The sequence below is a fragment of the Pinus tabuliformis genome, chromosome 5_2 (assembly GCF_031772625.1).
Source record: "Pinus tabuliformis cultivar Carrire ecotype Pingquan chromosome 5_2, CPIR1, whole genome shotgun sequence".
NCBI lineage: Eukaryota > Viridiplantae > Streptophyta > Pinopsida > Pinales > Pinaceae > Pinus > Pinus tabuliformis.
The window spans coordinates 776,210,082-776,229,137 of record NC_142306.1 but is presented as its reverse complement, the minus strand read 5'-3'; the positions used below and the strand labels follow the sequence as shown (position 1 = coordinate 776,229,137).

At 36.6% G+C, this 19,056-nt stretch overlaps 1 protein-coding gene across 1 annotated transcript; it reads right to left on the bottom strand.

Moving 5' to 3' along the window:
* Positions 1–5,914: 5,914 nt before the first annotated feature.
* LOC149161577 (uncharacterized) lies at positions 5,915–7,659 on the bottom strand. Its single transcript, XM_089435534.1, has one exon. The coding sequence runs from the start codon at positions 7,479–7,481 to the stop codon at positions 6,576–6,578; it is 906 nt and encodes a 301-aa protein (XP_089291660.1). The 5' UTR covers positions 7,482–7,659; the 3' UTR covers positions 5,915–6,575.
* Positions 7,660–19,056: the final 11,397 nt, after the last annotated feature.

Sequence of the window (19,056 nt, the reverse complement as noted above, 5' to 3'; positions counted from 1 at the left end):
TATTATGTCCTATTACACAAATCACAAAGGAAATCAGAGATTTATTATTAAACTTAACTAAAATAACGTTGAAAGCAAAACACGTAACATAAAACCTGAAAACCATTTAAATGATGGTTTTAATAAATACAACATTGACCCTTTATGAAAATGACAAGTGGCAGATGTTAACAGGCATTGGAGAAATGGATATCATAACTTTTAAAATGAAACAAAATAAATAGTTGTGATATTGGGCGGCTCTAATATGGAGTGGATGCGATATTATATTAAATCATTGTGATAAAGCTCGTCGGATCCGCAACCATATCAGTGATCAAAAGGTTAAGTCATATCGACGATTTAGATATGTGCCATTTCAAAAGTTCCAATATGAGAGTGGATGCATTTTTATAATTAATCCAAAACTTAAATCAAATCAAGTCTGACATATCAGAGATTAAAACATCTCGGAGGTCGGAATTTATATCGCATATCGAAGATCAAAGGTTATATGATATGGGAGATGAGAGAATGAAGGGATTGGCATATCGGAGATTGGAGATCAGAGGGTATGGCAGATATTGGAACATATGACATATATGTCATATCGAAACTTTTAGAGGTGATGCATAACAAAATCTCCAATATGGGTATTTATCCAATAGTGTTTTATTATGCGTGTTGTGTGTTATTTGCGTTTATATTCATCGAACTTTGGTTATAAAGATTTTCAAAAGAATACTTTGATAACCTAAAGTTTCGTTATTTGTTTATTAAAGATTCATTGCCACATGTTGTAACATGAACTTGGTCTTGGGGACTATTTATTAATTAATCCTAATCATTTAATATTTAAAACAAAGTGTTATTAACAACAAATTAGTAAGATTTAAAACAAACTAAAAATAAAACAAGTGTAAATAAAAAGAAAAATAGAATTGAAATGAGTCCATAATGCTCAAAGCCCATGCAATGCAAAAAAAAATGGTCCCCATGTCTATTATGATAGAATGAAATAGGGGTGTTGTGTTTTCACTACAACAAAACCCAAAGGAAATTAAGCTTGAGGCTTATCTTTCATGTGAATGTATAATTTTATCTAGTTACATGAAGGGTAATCACTCTCAGATTCAGATTGTAAATTCATATGCTCCATACAAAGGTTGAAAAATATTTTGGGACCACATTGAGAAATTTGGAAGTTTGGACCTTAAATTGATGATTGTGGTTGGGGATCTAAACTTCACTCTCAATTTTGATGAAGTATGGGGAAAAAAGCCATGGCAGATCCACTTGATTCATATTTCAAGGGACTCATTGATTCTAGCAATTTGTGTGATATATCCCTAAGCCACATGGCACCGACCTAGAGTAATGGTCGATCAGGGTCAGCGGGTATTTCCAAGCACCTTGACCGTTTTCTGGTGAATGCACAATTGGTAGGGTGCATGTTTGGGATTCACTGACTGGTACTACCCATTTACATATCCAATCACCAACCTATCTTACTCTCATGGGAAGGGATGGAAGATCATAGAACCTATTCATTTAAATTCAATCATGCATGGTTGAAGGAAAAATCCTTTAAGGAACTCATTCAAAGATGTTGGACTAATTATAGAAACATTTTGGATCAAGGGGAATTGGTTGGTCTGGGTCATAAATTGAGGTCACTAAGCTAGTTTGAGTTCATGGGTAGGTGCTAAAAATAGGGCACATGGAAGGAACTAAAGGATATTGAAGAAATACAGTTCAAGCTTTTGGACCCAAATGAACCTAAATATTTCTTTGAGTCATATAAGAGGAAATTTTTGGAATTTGAGACTCGAAAAAGGTAGATTCTTCATATGGGAGAAGAGGAATGACGATTAAAGAAAAGGATCATGTGGGTGACAACTAGTGATAAAAACATCAAGTTCTTTCATAGGCACGCCACAAGCAGAAGAAAAAAAATTGCATTCGGGGTTTGAGGATCAAGGATGATAAATACGTCTCTGCCCAACTAGAATTGGAACAAGCTACCATCAACTATTTCAGGAACCAATTTCGAGAGAGGAATCATACATTCTTGACTCAGAGGGTCTTCTTAAATCAAATGCCAAATATGTTCTCATATGCATATAACTAATCACTGGGGAGACCGATTACGATGGAGGAAGTTGAAGGAGTTGTGAATTGTAGTGCCAAGGACAAGAGCCCTGGACCTAATGACTGGGGCGTAGAACTCTTTATTCTGGTGGCTGCGAAGGAATCCAGGACTAAGGGATTCATTCTGGGGGCAATCAACACCACATTTATCACTATGATACGAAAAAAGTAGCAACCTACATCTTTTCTAGATTTTAGGCCCATTTCCCTTTGTAATGCTACTTATAAAATGATATATAAAATCATTGCAAACAGAATGAAGTATTCCTTAACTAAACACATCTATTCGGAACAGTTTGGTTTTCTGGACCGCCAACTGATCTAGGATGCGGTTGCAATCTCTCGAGAATGCCTTCACTCCTTCAAGACTGAAAAAGTAAAAGCTAGTCTTCTGAAGATCGATCTTAATAAGGCATATTATTTCATTGGGAGTTCTTACGATTGGCGCTATATAAGATTGGAATTAGCCATCGGAATATCTAATGGATAATGGCATGTGTTGTGAATACAAAATTTCCTATGATCATCAATGGGCGACCTACCTCTTTCTTCAACTCTTTAAGGGGGTTGCGACAAGGATATTCCTTGTCACCATTACTGATCATAATTGTTATGGATGGATTGATTTGGAAATTATTGAAGGTAAAGAATAGGGGTTTGATTAAAGGGGTTAATGTATCAGAGGACATATATATTACACATTCGATGTTCATGGATGATTTGATGTTGGGTGGAGAGAATAACATTGAAGAATGGAGTCAAATTTATGAGATACTAACTACATTTGGTGTGGCTACAGGTTTATTCATGAATAAAGGCAAATTAACCCTTATTATAGTTTCTCAAGATGCAATAGTAACTATGGAAGTTTTCCGTATGTTTGAAGTTGCAAAGATTCAGATAGATGATGGGTTCAACTACCTCAGATATACATTGAAACCAAACAAATATGGAAATAAAGACTAGGAGTGGTTGTTAAAAAAATATGAGAAGAAATTATTCTTTTGGAAAAATAGGTGGCTTTCCCTAGGGTTAGACTCACCCTTATCAAATATGTTCTACAGAATATGTCGGTCTACTCGATGCATTTGTATATATTTCCAAAGGAACTTATACATAAGATCCATAAAATAACGGCTAGATTTACTTGGGCAAGTAAAAGTATAGGAAGGAAATATCACCTGGTTTGTATGTCCACCATAGCTTGACCTATTCAAAGTGGCAGATGGGATATATTGGATACGAAACGTTTTAATATTTCATTGATCACAAAATCCCTTTGGAGGGCACTATATGGCACAGGTATATGGAAAAATATCATGAAGTGGAAATACCTTTGTCATATGGAATCTACATAGTGGATTAGAGAAGGGGCAAAGGAGTAAAAAGGTGCATCATACATTTGGTGCAGTATGATGAAAAATAAACAGTGGTTCTTTACTAGGATGAGATGGGAGATTGGCGATGGTCGACAGATTCAGGTGGGTTTGGATGCTATCAAGTCATTCACTTTCTGCCCCACTTATATCATTTATCCCATATAGATATTACTTACATCTGACAAGTGGCTACTAAGATAAACAACAATTTGGGTACTCGAATGTGGCAGAATGCAGAGACTATGGGGCTGTGAGGGAGATGGGGTATAGAATGGAAGGATTACATCCATTGTTTAATATAGGTTCGAGGTTTTCTCTCCGATGTAGAGGATAAAATGCATTGGGTGGGCACACTTAAAAAGGGGAAGATTGTTGTCAAAGACATATATTCCATATTCCCTTTAGATACAAATGATGAAAGACTCCAGTGGTATAAAAAAACATGGCATTGGGACATTCCCATGAAGCTAAAATTTTTAATTGGTTAGTTCTACACAATAGAGTGCTTACTTGGGATATATTAATCCATACGGGATTTCAAGGTCCAGGCATCTTCTCCCCATGCTTGGAAGCCATTGAGGACACACATCACCTATTTTTAATATGACCATTTGCAAAATCTATTTGGGATGGAGTTATGACACTACTCAACATCAAAGGTAGCTAGTAACATGGATCGATTGAGGGATGTTTATCCTCCTGGTTCATCTCACATAAGAAACACTTAACATTACCCTTTTATATATTTTAGGGGATATGGAGATGCAGAAACAAAAGATCTTTGAACAGAGAGAACCAGATATAAGGGAAACAATAATAAAGATTGTTGCATACTTTGGGGAGATTGGACCAATTATTAGAAAAGGCCATAGAAGAATCATCAAGTATATCGACATTTGGAAGGAATTCCCAGTTGGATTTTTTGATGGGAGTTGCGAGCAAAGAAAATATGGATGCAGGGCATATATTGTAATGGAACCTGACACTTTTTACCATTTCTGGTGGGAAGGAGGAAGTGGCACAAACAACTGGGCATAAGTTATTGCAGTATGGGGGACATTACTATGTGCAAAATGGTTGGGTATTGAGACTTTAAAGATTTACGGGGACTCAAAAAGTATCATAGAATGGGTACACGGATCTTCTCAATTTAATCCATTCATTATTATGCATGGATAAGGTATATTTGGATTATGGAGTTGACCTTTCATAAGATCACATACAAGCATGTGTAATCGTGAATAGAATAAGGTTGCAGACACTTTGTCAAAAATGAGAATAACAACAGAAACAAGTATGATTCACTTCTATGCATATCAACAAGTTTCAGTAGTAAATGAAAGAACGATAAAGATCCTATAACATATTCATAATATGCATTTTGTATAAGTTGTAATGACTCTTACACTTCTATACATATCAATATCAAGAGTAATAAATGAAGGAACCAATAACATATCAACAATAATAAATGAAGGAACCAATAGATATTAGAGATTCTGTAGCATATTCATAAAATACATTTTGTTTAAGTTATAATGACCCTTATTAAAAACATGACATAAATAATTCAAAAAGAAACTATTATAAAGGAAGGAACCAATAAAGATTCTGTAGCATATTCATAAAATGCAGCATATTCATAAAATGCATTTTGTATAAGTTGTAATGACCGTTATTAAGAACATGACATAAATAATTCAAAAAGAAACTATTATAAATAATCTTTTTCATCTACCAATTCATTTTGATTTGCAGTCTATACTCAATAGAGTATACACGTCCCCCATTAGAGTATACACGTCCCCCATTGGTGAGGGTTACAAGAGGTGTAATAGATATCCAAATCATTTGTTAGCTAATTCTTGAAGAAACGGTTACACGCCTATTAAACTAAATATATTTAAATAGATATATTTTATGAACATCAAATTGTAAATATGGATATTACCTATTAAATTAGTAATATTTTTATTCGTGTTTTGTTTAGTAAGAATATTACAAAAGTACATATGGCTATATCCTCAACTATGATTTTAAAATATAGAATACTAACTTTTCATAAACAGAAAGTTTATATTTGTTATATATTTAAACATCCCACCAAATTAAATTTAACCATTTTACTAGCTATAAACTCATCAAACTTATTATTTCTAACTTACTATTTCTAGGTGTCCTAATTTTCTTTGATGTAGATTACGAATATTAATACCATTCCATAACAATTACCCTAAAATTGTCTATTTCTCATACAGGATGACCCAGGGAAAATTTTTAATTTTATTTTTTACCAATTTATTAACCATGAGTCATTTCAAATATCTTAAATTTTCTACCAGAGTTAGAAATCATCTTTTCATTATAATTATTATACTCTAATAATTGTTTTTACTAATTTACAATTAAAAATAATAACCATCCTCGTTATCAATTTACAATAATAACCAGCCACAACTCGGTAAAAGCAAAATCTCCCGACCATTGCCGAGTGAAACGAGAATGAAAATAAACGGTGAAATCAATTTCCGTCGACAATGTTCGCCTTAATTGGTCAGGAAAGTTCCCTTACAGTGCGCCTGCGGTTGTGGTTGTCCCTCGGTGTCGATCCCGTGATCTAGCAGAGCATCAGGGAAGACCCTCCCCTCTGCCTCTGCTCAGCATTCTCCTCAGTGATTGGAGCGCAGTCTGCGATCCATTGTGCAAGAACGCCATAAATTTTCAGGCATATCAACGGCGGTTTCCGGCATCGATAAGATTACGCTCGTGGAGGGCCCTTCGTCCATGGCGGTTTTTGGTTCTTGAGAGCTCGATTCGCCCTGTCCGAATCCTGGGCGGATGCGGATTTCTCTGTTACCTGTAGAAATCAATTCTACGTTCATGGAAATCTCATCCGTGTCATTATGCCCCAACCTCTGTTTCCGCTGAGCGCCCGTTCTGCAAATCGGGCAAGTTGAATGCGAACGAAACCACAAGTCCGTCCATCCAAATAGGTATTATGACCGAAAAATGAACCAAAACGAAAAACTTCTTCGAAATTAATTTCTGTCGACACTATCAGTGCGTCTACGATTGTGATTGCCCCTCGGATTCGATCCCATGATCTCGCGGAGCATCGGGGAAGACCCTCCCCTCTCTGCCTCTGCTCAGAATTCTCTTCATTGAATGCAGAGCAGTTCTTGAGGACTGCGATCCATTCTGCAAGTACACCTGTTTCTCGCTTTCAGGCCTCCCGGCCATATCAATGGCGGTTTCCGGCATCGAGGAGATTTCGCTGGTGGACGGCCCTTCGTCCACAGCACTTTTCGCTTCTTGAGAGCTCGTTTCCCCTTGTTCGAGACCTGGGCCGATGTGGATTTCTCTGTTACCGAAAGAAATCAATTCTAGGGTAATTGAAATGTCATCTGTATTATTATTACCTGACCTCTGTTTCGGCTGAGCGCCCGTTCTGCAAATCGGGCAAGTCGAATGTGAACGAAACCACATGTCGATGCATTCTACGTGAAAGCTGTGTTTGCAATTGGGCAGAAGCCGGGCTTTCTCGTTCTCCTCGAATTCCGACAGACAGACAGCGCATTCGAGCGCGTCCTTGAAGCTCTCCGCTTTGTACTCGAAGACGGGCAGAGATTCGATGACGCACGCATCCAAACCCACGTTGAGGAGGCTCAAGGGATCCTCTCGTGCGAAGGAAAATCCACGGCGCCAAGAGATGTTGCTCCGTCGAGACAGAGAGATTCCACGGTACTCCCTGCGGCGCAAACCGGCGCAGATGCAGATCACGAAGAGGAACAAAATGAAGGAAAAGAGAAGTACGAAAGTGGCTAGCATGAAGATCCCGTTCATAGCATTTTGCTGATTGTTGTCGGACGCCATTCCCTTCGGCGGGTAATTCAAATTGCCGCCGAGTCCGTAATTATGGTCGACATCGGTGGGCGGCACGCTGCCAGTGCGATTCGTAGTGTTGTAAGCCATGGCTGGCGCTGAATCTATCTCAGATTCCGTTGGCGTCAAAACCCTCTCACATTCCGAAGATCATGGTTGCAGAAGCAGAGTATTTCAAGGAAAAAACATGGTGAGAATGCCTCGAATTAAAGAGCTGAATGGTAAATGAAATAGAGGCAGCATCGCCTAAATATGAAATGGGTGGATTGTTGAATGAATGCAGATCGATTAGAATTTGAAGAGGAACTTTGAGTATGAAAAACGGCAGATACAGATGAGGAGTTTGAATTCGATGCTTCGTCTTAGTCGTCATTGACCAGGTAACTTCTGGGAGGCTCGCTTAGGATTGATGTGAAGAGGATTCCTGAGTCAAGAAAGCTGCTAAGCTGAAACATTTGACTACATAGCTTCTAGAGGCTTAGGTTGAAAATTACTGTGCTATCATTTCCGGATTACTCACATTAAAGTACACTTTGAAAGCTAGCCAGTGTGGCTCAGGTGGCTCATGCTCAGAGGATGAGTATGTCACATTTGTTGACTAAGTTGATATTAAAATACACTTTTGGAGCTAGCAATTGTTGGGCGTGCTCAGAGGATGAGTCACATTTGCTAACTAAGTTGACCATAATATAAAATATTTGGCTGCATACATTCTAAAATTACACTTTTGGAGCTAGCAATTGTTGCTCATGCTCAGAGGATAGTCACATTTGCTAACTAAGTTGACCATAAAAAAATATAAAATATTTAGCTGCATAGATTTTAAAATTACTGTGCTTGTTCCCAATTACTCACATCAAAGTCCTAAGTTTTGAGACAGTAAGTGTAGCTCATCTTACCATAAATGTTCTTAAGTAATTCAGATATGATGGAACAAAACTACTCTCCTCACATAAATCTCACTTTAGTTTCTTTGAAATATAAAATCAAAATTTATGTAACATCATTTGTTTAAACAAATTGTATAATACCTTGTGTAGTTTGGTGAGCCATCTATTTTTGGCTATGTGACTTTTTATGAAACTAAAAAAATTAAAACATTTCATTTTAATTAAAAAATTAATTATATATATAAAAAAAAATTAAGTAAAAGATTTAATTAAAATTTTGTTTTTCTTAATTTTGATTATTTTATTTATATTGGTTTAGATTTATTTTAATTCTGGATCTATCAAGTGTCGAGAAAGTTGCAAATCTCTTTTTGAATGAAAAGAGATTCAATCCCACTTAAGGCTTCGTATCAGAGCTAAAATAGATCTAAGTAGATCTTAAATTAAAATATATCCATAAATTTAAATAAAAGTTAATTTGAAAAAATATAAAAACATTTATATTAATTTAACTTTTCCAATTGCAATTTTAATTTTATGAAATTTTAATTTCAAAATTTTATAAATCTTAAATTTAAAATTAGAATTTGATTGGAACTAAATTGCATGTTACAAATAACTTCAAACAATGGAAAAAGTTCTATTCAGTTCACTAAAATAAAAATATTATTGGAGATGATTTTGGAATATACATTTACGATTATTCTATTTTTTATTTATCATCCGTTTTCACTATCTAATGTTATGTAAATTTATTTATTATTTTATTAATTTTAATCAAAGTATTTTAAGTTAAAATACATTTAGAAATATAAATAAATGTTAATTTGAAAAAATATAAAAGAATATAATTTAATTTAACAATTTTAGTGTGATTTTAATTTCATAACATGTTAATTTCAAAATTTTATAAAATTTAAATTTGATTGCAATAATATCATATTACAAATAAATTTAAATAATGGAAGATAATTTAAAATATAAATTCAATTCAGAAAATGAAAATGAAAATGTTGTTGAAGATGCCCATCGGGCTTTAGATTGACGGGGAATGGGTGCACTGTTAAGGCACTCCTTGTGATAGGTCACTGGTTCAAATCCCTAGTGGGTGCTTACCAACAAAAAAAAAAATGTTGTTGGAGATGATTTTGGAATAGAGGATGGAATTTAGAATAACCAAAAAATTGCTAATAAATTGATTAATTTACCTCAATTTCCTTTAAATTAATAATTTCATTTATTTTATTTTTATTTTTATTTTTATCTAATTTCCGCAATTCTAAATGTTTAACATGACATGACATAATAAGACAAGACATGACATTACAACATCTTTTCTATACTAGACACGACAAGACATGACATTACATTACAACATTTCTTCTATACTCAACAAGACACGGCATGACATTATAACATCACTTCTATACTAAGGTCTTGCCCAAGACAAGACATACCATTATAACATCACTTCTATACTAGGATCTTGTCCAAGACAAGACATGCCATTATAACATCACTTCTATACTAGGCGGGAGAGCGCCTCTTGACATAATAATTTAAATTTCTAAAAAAATCATCAAAACAACAATTTAAATCATAATGGTTGTGGGCCTAATGGTTAAGAGCACGTGTTTCTTCCTGGAAAGAGGTCACATGTTCAAAACTAGAGGAGAGTAGATTATGTATGCTTTCATAGACTTAGCAGTCAAATCACTACATGAAAGTGGGTCCTTTATCCCACAAACAAAAAAGTGAGTCCCTTATCCCAAAAAAAAATCTTATACACTAATTTAATATTTAACTTAACTATGACTTTAAAATTAAATAATAATAATAATAAAATATTATTTTAATAAATTTTATAATACATACTTTTAATAAAAAATTATAAAATTCCCTCAACTATACTGGTGTAACAACCTCTCGGGATATGCAACTATTTGATGTAACAACCTCTCTGATATACTGGTGTAACAACCTCTCGGGATATGCAACTATTTGATGTAACAACCTCTCTGATAGGCCAATATGTGAATCCAGAGAGTTCGAGATTCAACAAGTGTGGTCCAACATGTCTGGTCAAAGTTTTGGTGCCCCGTATAGTTTTGTCCATGATAAATAATGTCAAAGTTTCATTATATTTATCTAGACTTTGAGATTGACTAGGCAATCTAGTAAATTATATTCATATATATAACCGCTCTTATATATAACCGCTCTTAGTAGACAATGTTGTGCTTTCGCACTAATAAACTTTCACAACAGTGATGTAGATGACCCCTCAGAGTCGACAATCTTGTGTAGATGGCCAGTTGTATTTTCTTGTTAAAGATCTTTAAGGAAATAAAATATTTATTATGGATTTCAATTCATCCTAATATAATTTTCACAATTATATTTACTCGACTGGTATATAATATCAAAAAAATCAGTTCCAAATTTTATATATATATATATATAGATATTTTGAAAAAGATAATGAGAATATTATTGCTGAGCCTTATCTATATATATAATTAATTAAAAAAATTATATATAATTAATTAATTAATTTAAACATTAATTGAAAATAATAACATTTTTAAATTTAATTGGTATATGAAACGAGGTTGTTTTTAATTTAAGTTAAAAAATAATATGATTTTTTTTTTTAAATTAAAATGATAAAATTTTAAATTTATAAATATATATGTTGGCAAGCTGCATTTTTTTTTTTAAATATTTTATGGAAGCAAATATTTATTATGAAACTCAAGTCATTATTTTTTAAAAGTAAAAAGATATTTCTAATAATTAGATTTTATATATATATATAATTTAATAAAAGTGTTATTTTCAATTTATAAATATTAAAGATATTAGAATTACACTTACATTAAGAGAAGGGAATGAATTAGTGTAATAGTTAAATTAAACAATTTTACAATTTATCATAACTGAAAACATATTAATACTTCAATAAGAATAATCATCAGCAACACACGAGAACACTAGATATATATGGAAATACTTGTTGGAGAAAACCACAAATCTTCTTATCTTTTTCTTCAATCTTTGATTACAATAATTTACTAGCACCAACCAACTTTAGGCTACAATCTCATTGAGGCATGAACCTTCGGCATAAATTTGTAGGATCCAACCTCCCGCAGGCTACAATCACAATGGACCTCCTTTTCACAATATTTCAAACTAGATCCACAACCTTCTAATTCTTCAAAACTTCTTGATCTTTTACAACATAAACAAAATAGGCTCACACTCGCCCCTCAACTTGGCAATTAATTTCACCCCTGTAATCTAGAACAAGTATAACCAAAAACAAATTAGGTTTGTCGCTTCTATGCAATCTATTATTATGCTTCTTGTTTAAGATGTCATCATTGCTAACCCGCGAGACTGCCCGAGACTCCTGTACTTCACCACATGATATAAGTGACCACATCACTCTAAATCCAAAGTATTCTAGCTTATTTGTACCTTTTCAAATAAACAATCAATAGCAGGGCCAATGATTCAAACACATAAACTATACATTTCTTTGCTAGAAATCTAGTTCAGATGACCCTAATATAACTTGAATCAATGGCTCTTTGGGCTTCAACAATTAACTCTCATGACCAAATATATGTGTGTTTGCCTAAAAATATATATCTAGGTCCATCTGACTGTGGCAAATTAATTTAGACTAGGATACTTTTCAAGTCAGATTACAAGCTTTGTGACATCCCCTATGGGTTAACTCCCCTTTTCAGCGTTGTAAATAATTCTTTGTAGTTATGTAATTATAAATTAAAATGGCTAAGAGAAAGACACACATATTCCATTGCTTGAAGAAGGATATTTCTTAAGGAAGTTGCTTGTTTTAAATGTCACTTAAGGGCTAACTGAGTGGGTTTAATCGAGCTGACTATGTTATTAATTCAGTTGAAAACAACGAAATCTCCATGCTCTTGTTGGGAAAAAACTACAAGAAAGAAAAGGATAAGAGTTCATGGGAGTATGGGTTGTGTTATTGGATGGTTGGTATGTGTAAACCACTAAGAATGGATAGAAAAATTATGGCCAAGTTGGCAGGAGAGAGCAGTCTCAAAACACATTCTTACGTGTTGAGGAGAGAGGACCCTAGGCGCACAAAGAAAGAACATAAAATAAGTGAAAGGCTAAGGGGCTCCTTAGAACATTCAATCATTCACAAAGGGAAAGGGTTAGTAAGGGGAACATTCATTCTTCCTTTCAAAAGGGGTAGAGTTAGCACAGGGGAAAAGGATGCAAGAAATTCCTCATGAAGAGGAAGGAAATAGAAAGAGGAAAATCAATAGAGAGGGAGAACTCAGACTGGCGAACAAAATAACTAAATATTCCAAGAGGGTTTACAGGTGGAGGAAAGAGAACAATGGCTTACCAAGGATAGATGAAGACACCAAGAGTGGTTTTCCTTGGACTGAAGAACCCACTGGGAATTTTATGGATTGATGAAACTACTAGATTAGGAAGTGACACTCAGGTATTTGTGAGGGCTGAAGAATCACCATGAGTTGCCTTGGGACTAAAACCCTTGTACTTGACTCAATGATGAAGTACTTGGAGAGGTGACATCGTTACCCATCAATAGCTTATCCAGTTGATGATCCTTCCCATGTTGAACTCTCATCCTCTTGTGGTTTCCTGAGTACTAAAGAAACCACCTAGGGTGGCTTGCCTTGGAAACCACTGCGAATATTTTGGTATGAAGAATCTACTAATTTATCAATAGTTTTCCAGCTAAAGAACCTTCCCATATTTGTATATTGATCTCTCCTCCTCTTTTAATCAAGTAGTGGCTTGTCTAGAGCTAAAGAAGCCAATAAGAGTCACTTGCCTTAGGACTGAATAAATTGTTGGGAAGCTTATGGTTTGAAGAAACTACTGATTTAGTAGTATCTTTCCACTTAAGAACCTTCCCATGTCATAATAAGATTACTCTCCTAGTTTAGAGATGGATTCTCTATGACACAATGGACCACTGTGATAAAATTTGACTGAATTAAAGTTGTTAAGATTAAGCATTGGTTTGCTTAAGGATGACGAATACCACTAGGAATCTTGAAGAATCTACTAATTTATCAATAGCTTTCCACTGAGGAGACTTTCCATACAATAATGAAATTATGCCCTTGGATTAGAGATGTCAGTCTTTGTGCTTATAAAATACCCTTGTGTTGAAGTTGACCCAGATCAGACCCTGTGACATGACAGTGGGAAACTATTGAGAATGGTTGAGGGAGGTGAGTCCATGTGTATTTTGTTATTTGATTGGCTGGTGGGTGAAGGAAGTGTGGCCTTGTGACACCCTATTTCATCCTATGATGGTAGAGCTATAATTCTTATTGAACCAACTAAAGGGTGGTGTTGTCCCTGCTACAATACCCTCCAAATTTTGGCCTACACCAAATTTTGTAGCCTACCTTGGCCTTGCATTTTTCTGTCACAAACATTGAAGTCCATTCCATGTGTTTTATTTAAATGTTTTGGTCCCTTTTGTAGTAAAGGAAAAATGCCATTTTTTTCCCATGTTAGTTGTCGCATAATGTGTATAAGCTTGTTTTGGTGGCTTCAAGGGGTAATCTTTGTGTGAATAAGTTGATCTAACCATGTAAGCATATGTCGCACCCATTCCAAAAATTTTAAGCATTTTTGTACAAGTGTCGTCATGGTCGTCACAAAGTGTATCTTTGGTGTCACACTTGTCGTAAGTCATCACAAAGTTGTCGCATTGAGGGATGTGTGGTTCATGTGTCATGTTATCACTCAGGTTGTCCTTAAGCTCCGGAAAAGGATACGGCCGAGGTAACCACAAACCAACTTTGGACTGCAGGTTCTAGCCCACCTGCAATCAGAGAGGGCTCTCTCTTTCAGATTTAGCTTTGTTTAAAATGATTTTAGGCTAGCTATTGAGTTCAGGGGTTTTTGTTTTGTTTTTGGTGGGAAGGATGATGTTTTTCAGGTAGACAGGCAAAACATAGTCTAGTAAGTTTCAAACCATTGGGCGTGGAGTTAAGGAGTCGGACTGCTGATGCGTTTTCTTGGTCACAAGAGAAATAAGGAGCAAGGTAGCTGCTCATGAAACAACACTTAAGCTTAAAAGGATGGAATGAGGGATAAGGAATGAGAGGCAACAAAGAATCTCTCACTCAGCTTAAAAGGGGGAAGGTGAATGAGCTCTATCTAGGAGCAATTAAGAATTCCTAGACAACTGTCAAAGATGAATGGATTAGGGGAAATATGAGCCAGAGGGAATTCATATTTATGACTGATCCAGAGGAAAACATAAAGAAACAGCAGAAAATGAGCATAGAGGGCAGTTAAACCAATTCTAGACTATTCTTTCTTTCTACTATTTTAGATGGTATATCAATGGAAAAAACAGAGGTAGGAAAACTTATTGAGTCATGTTGCAGCACAAGAATTCCACATTCACTTCTTCAAACCATCAGACACAGAGCAGACAGTCTTTCCTCCAAGCCTTTCAGCAGTCTTTGATTACAGAAAACATATCAGGTATACAGTGCGAGTCTCAACTGAAGACTATCAACCAACCGACCCTTTAAACAATACAGAGGGTGGTATATATAGGGAAGATTTATCCAAAATTATCTATTACAGCCGACCTAACAGGTCTGAAAGAAAACTAACTATTTTAACCTAATCTTATCTAGAAATAAATGTAAGAAAATATCTTTGAGCTATGCTGGGGGCAGCTGTATCAAAATGAGTTAATGTCTGTCCTGGTGGCTCTGTGTTGTTCATCTGTCATAACTGTGCATTGGTCTTTGCACCCTTGCTGTTCGGCGGTATTGAATGCTTTTGACGGTGATTTGAGAGCTATGATGGGCTTACGCCTCCTGACTTGACCTCTCTGAGGGACTCATTAATGTACAGGTGCTTTGAGCCCCTAAAAAATCTTTGCTGATACTCTTTGGCTCTTCTTTTTCCTCTGATACTCTTTGGCAATAAATTGGGATGCTGCTCTGACGTGCTGTGTGTCTAATCACAAATTAATGGCCGCTGTTCGGCCTCTGTTTTCTTCAAAAACTGTTCTTTGCTCCTTCCTGAGTGCCTCGCAAAGAAAAACGGCTCATTCGGTGCCTTTCGGGCTTCCTGGGGGCTGTAGAATGAAAAGATTCCCTGAAGATTCCCCATTCAGGCCCAAAAAATCTAGGCGCAAATCGCTCATCAAAAACTGCCTCAGAATCTGATTTCGGGGCTCCGAAGTGCGATTTTCGCCTTTGCGCCCAAAAAGTGATGATGACATCAGCATGACGTGACGTTGTACGACGGGTGACATGGCATGACATGTGGCAAGGGGCCACGCAGGCAGATGACTCGACATGTGACTGGGCAGAGGGGGTGACGTAAGCGGTGATGTCGCCGGGCAGGAGGCGGTAAGTGGTTTTGTGGCGCACCACCTTTGGGGGGGAAGCGGTTTTGTCAGAGGGGGCTCCGCCACAGCCCAGGAGCTGATGCGTGGCGGGAGGTACGGCGGGAATACCGCCCATCTCCCGGACGCTAACCTTCGGGCGGTTCGGAGATGGGACGACCCATCAGCCGTAGATCTGCGGGGCGGATGATCCAACGGCTGGCGGCGATGGTGAGTCGGCGGGGGTATACGGGCAGGGAATATTCAAGGAATATTCCGAATTTCATATGTGCGCGGTGGGGTTTAGACTTAGGGAATGGGGATTTTTGGGTTTAAAATGCGCGGGATTAATGTATTTATGCAAAAACTTTGGGTTAGGGGCGGAAAAAAGGGGGTTTTGAGGGTTTTAGGGCTAGGGAAGAGGCTGTTAGCATGACCAGTTGTCATCTAACCCTTGTGATGACTCGGATGGGCTAAAAACAGCCCCGGATGGACCATTTTTTCCCAGACTTATAAAAAATATGGTTATATTGCCAGGGAGGAAATATTCACATAGGGGAATTTTATATACAAAGTTTTAGTAGGGGAAGGGGGAAACTGATAGGGATTTATATAATACTATTAGTAGTTAATATGAAGGTGATTAGCAAGCACTACGGTCGAGGACCTTAGGCTAGATTTGGGAAAAAGGACTTGTACAGAAATGGAGTCCTTGAGTGAAGCAGATCTTCACCAAGGCAACTGATATGGATGATGATGAAACTAAGAGGAATCAAGCAGATCTTGACCTCTTTGGGAAGTTAGTAAGTGACTCGGGGATTTAGAAGAAGGGGGAGTTAGTGATGTCCACCTTTGAGCCCTTTTGCATGAAAAATGCCTGCACTGTGATCTGAAAAGATAAAACACTTTGTACCACAAAATTGATCACAAATTATCATTCTGCAACCACACAGGTACCTACCCAGCCTACTTTGCTAACATTTTTTCTTCTTTTTTGGGAGGGTGCACTTAGACTTGCAAACCCAGATTTACAATTTTTCTTTTGAATTTTTCCTATCTAAATCTACACTTATTTCTGCCAGGGCCCAGATTAAATAGTTGGGTCCCTTTGATTCTCTACCTATCTACAGATCTACCAAGATTGAACTGTTTGGACAAATATCATTCTCTATATTCTAAAACAGGAAATTGAAACCTAGGGAGACCAAGATTAGACTGTTTGGACCTCCCACTAAAAACTCTCCAAAACTGGAATACAGCAGTGGCCTTTGGACTAGAACACTTCATGGCTTGTTCTTTGGTCTCTTTTGGAAATATGGAACACTGCAGCTTTGCAAAGTATGACATATTTGGCATGTAAAAATGTCAATCATGAAAGATGAATACCTGCTGCAGCAGGAGGCTAACATGTCACGAATGGTCTATTTTGTTGTGTAGTCAACTGTTATAAGTGTGTGGTCATAGTCAAGTCATGTCACTGATCACATCCGTTCATTGACCCCACACTTAGCCAATTTTCATAAATTTCCCAGCAACATAGCCTCATCTGACCTTCCCCAACTGCGCATTTTGCAGTTCTAACCATCAATTTATAGCCTCGATCCTTGACACTACGCAATGTGTAGTTACTACACCCTAGAACTACACACTATGTAGTTCCAGTTCTCAAGCCCACACCTTGGCCCCCAGAATTACGCAATCCATCCCCCCAGCCTGGTCTTAATTACACATTGTGTAGTCTCTAAGATCAAGCCTAGCCCTTGAGCTCTTGATCTACAAAATTCTGTAGTTACCCAACCTACTTTGCCTCCTGGAACTGCACGATAGGATGAACCAGTGCCCATCCCCTCATCCTGTCACACTGACCTCCTAGACTGCGCAGTTTCCTTCCTTAGTCTAGGCCGCAATGTGCATTACGTAGTCTCAAGGCTCAAGCTTCACCCTTGATCTTCTAAGCTATACAATTGCGATGCCACTGAGCCTCTCTCCCAACCTACAACCTGGTTCCAGGTCAGTTAGTGGATTAACATGTGCCATCTTATACTATGGGTTTTATTGGACTGATGTCGTCTCGTCATGACTGAATTGTAGATGCATGTACTCTATCATACCATGACAAGATGATGAAGAAGGAGATGGAGAAGGGAAACATGTTGAAAGACACCTGTGTAGCTGATTATGGAAGCTAATTAATCAAGAGAAGACAAAAGGGACACTAGTTTGCAACCACAGCTTAAGACTTGATAGCATTGCAGACTCCTTACTTCTAAGCCATAAGGAGGTGGATAGAAGACATGTAGTAAGAAACAACAGAAGCATCTTAACATTTCCATGTCATCAAGTAGTCCATGTCAGTAGTGTCATGTCATGATTTGTCATATGCCATATCATCATTGTGGATTATGTAATTATCTATTCAAAATGTATTGTAAAGTGGAAGTCTAAAGGACACATTCAGAATATGAAGAGTCATCTAAAGTAGAAAAGTCATAGGAAGTCAAATAGTCCTGAGAGTAGTCAAAGAGTCACAATGAAGGTGAAACATCACCTCATTGGTTATAACAGATCCTCATTGTATGAGAAAAGGAATTTTCACCTCGGCTCCTCCTGCAAAGCATTAGAGAGACAAGCTAGTTCTTAGGTAGCAAGGAGTGGCTCCTATGCTCCATTATTGGAGCTAGTCATGTTCATTGTATACATGTGTCTTGGAAATTTTACTTAATATAAGAATCCTTGTGGCTAACATGTTCTTCGTGCATGGATTATGAATATTTGTACTATTATTCTATGGATGTTTGTAATTCATGTTTGCTTTCATTAGTGCTAAAGTAGTTGAACTATTTCAGTTATTTTGGTACTTATAATATTAAGAATGTGTTGTAATGGTTACTATTGTTGTCACATTCGTGTGGAATATTCCGCTAGATATTAGACAAATCTCTCTTGTTGAATGTTTGTATTGACTGTCACATCTTTATGGACTATTCCACTAGATGTTAGATGGATCCTTTTTGGTTATGTGTGTCTCTAATAGGGTGGTACTATTACCTCTCTCTTAGAGGCTGGCTTTCTTTTCACCCTTCCTAGTATAAGAAACTTGACACAATTACAACCAAACACTCACTAGGCACACTCACTTTGTTTTTGAAGGCACATTTGCATTCTTCTCTCTTGCTGATAGTTAGAGCCAAGGAAAATATTTAAGAAATAGACATCCAATCCATATTCTAGTTGGGGCTCCTATCCTAAATGGTGTGAGGTCTAATTGAGGCCACTTGTTAGGGAGACCCCTTGAATGTTGGTGGGTCCAACACCATCAACATATTTGGTGCTAGAAGGAGGGCAGCCAAATTTTTATGGCTGATAACCTCAC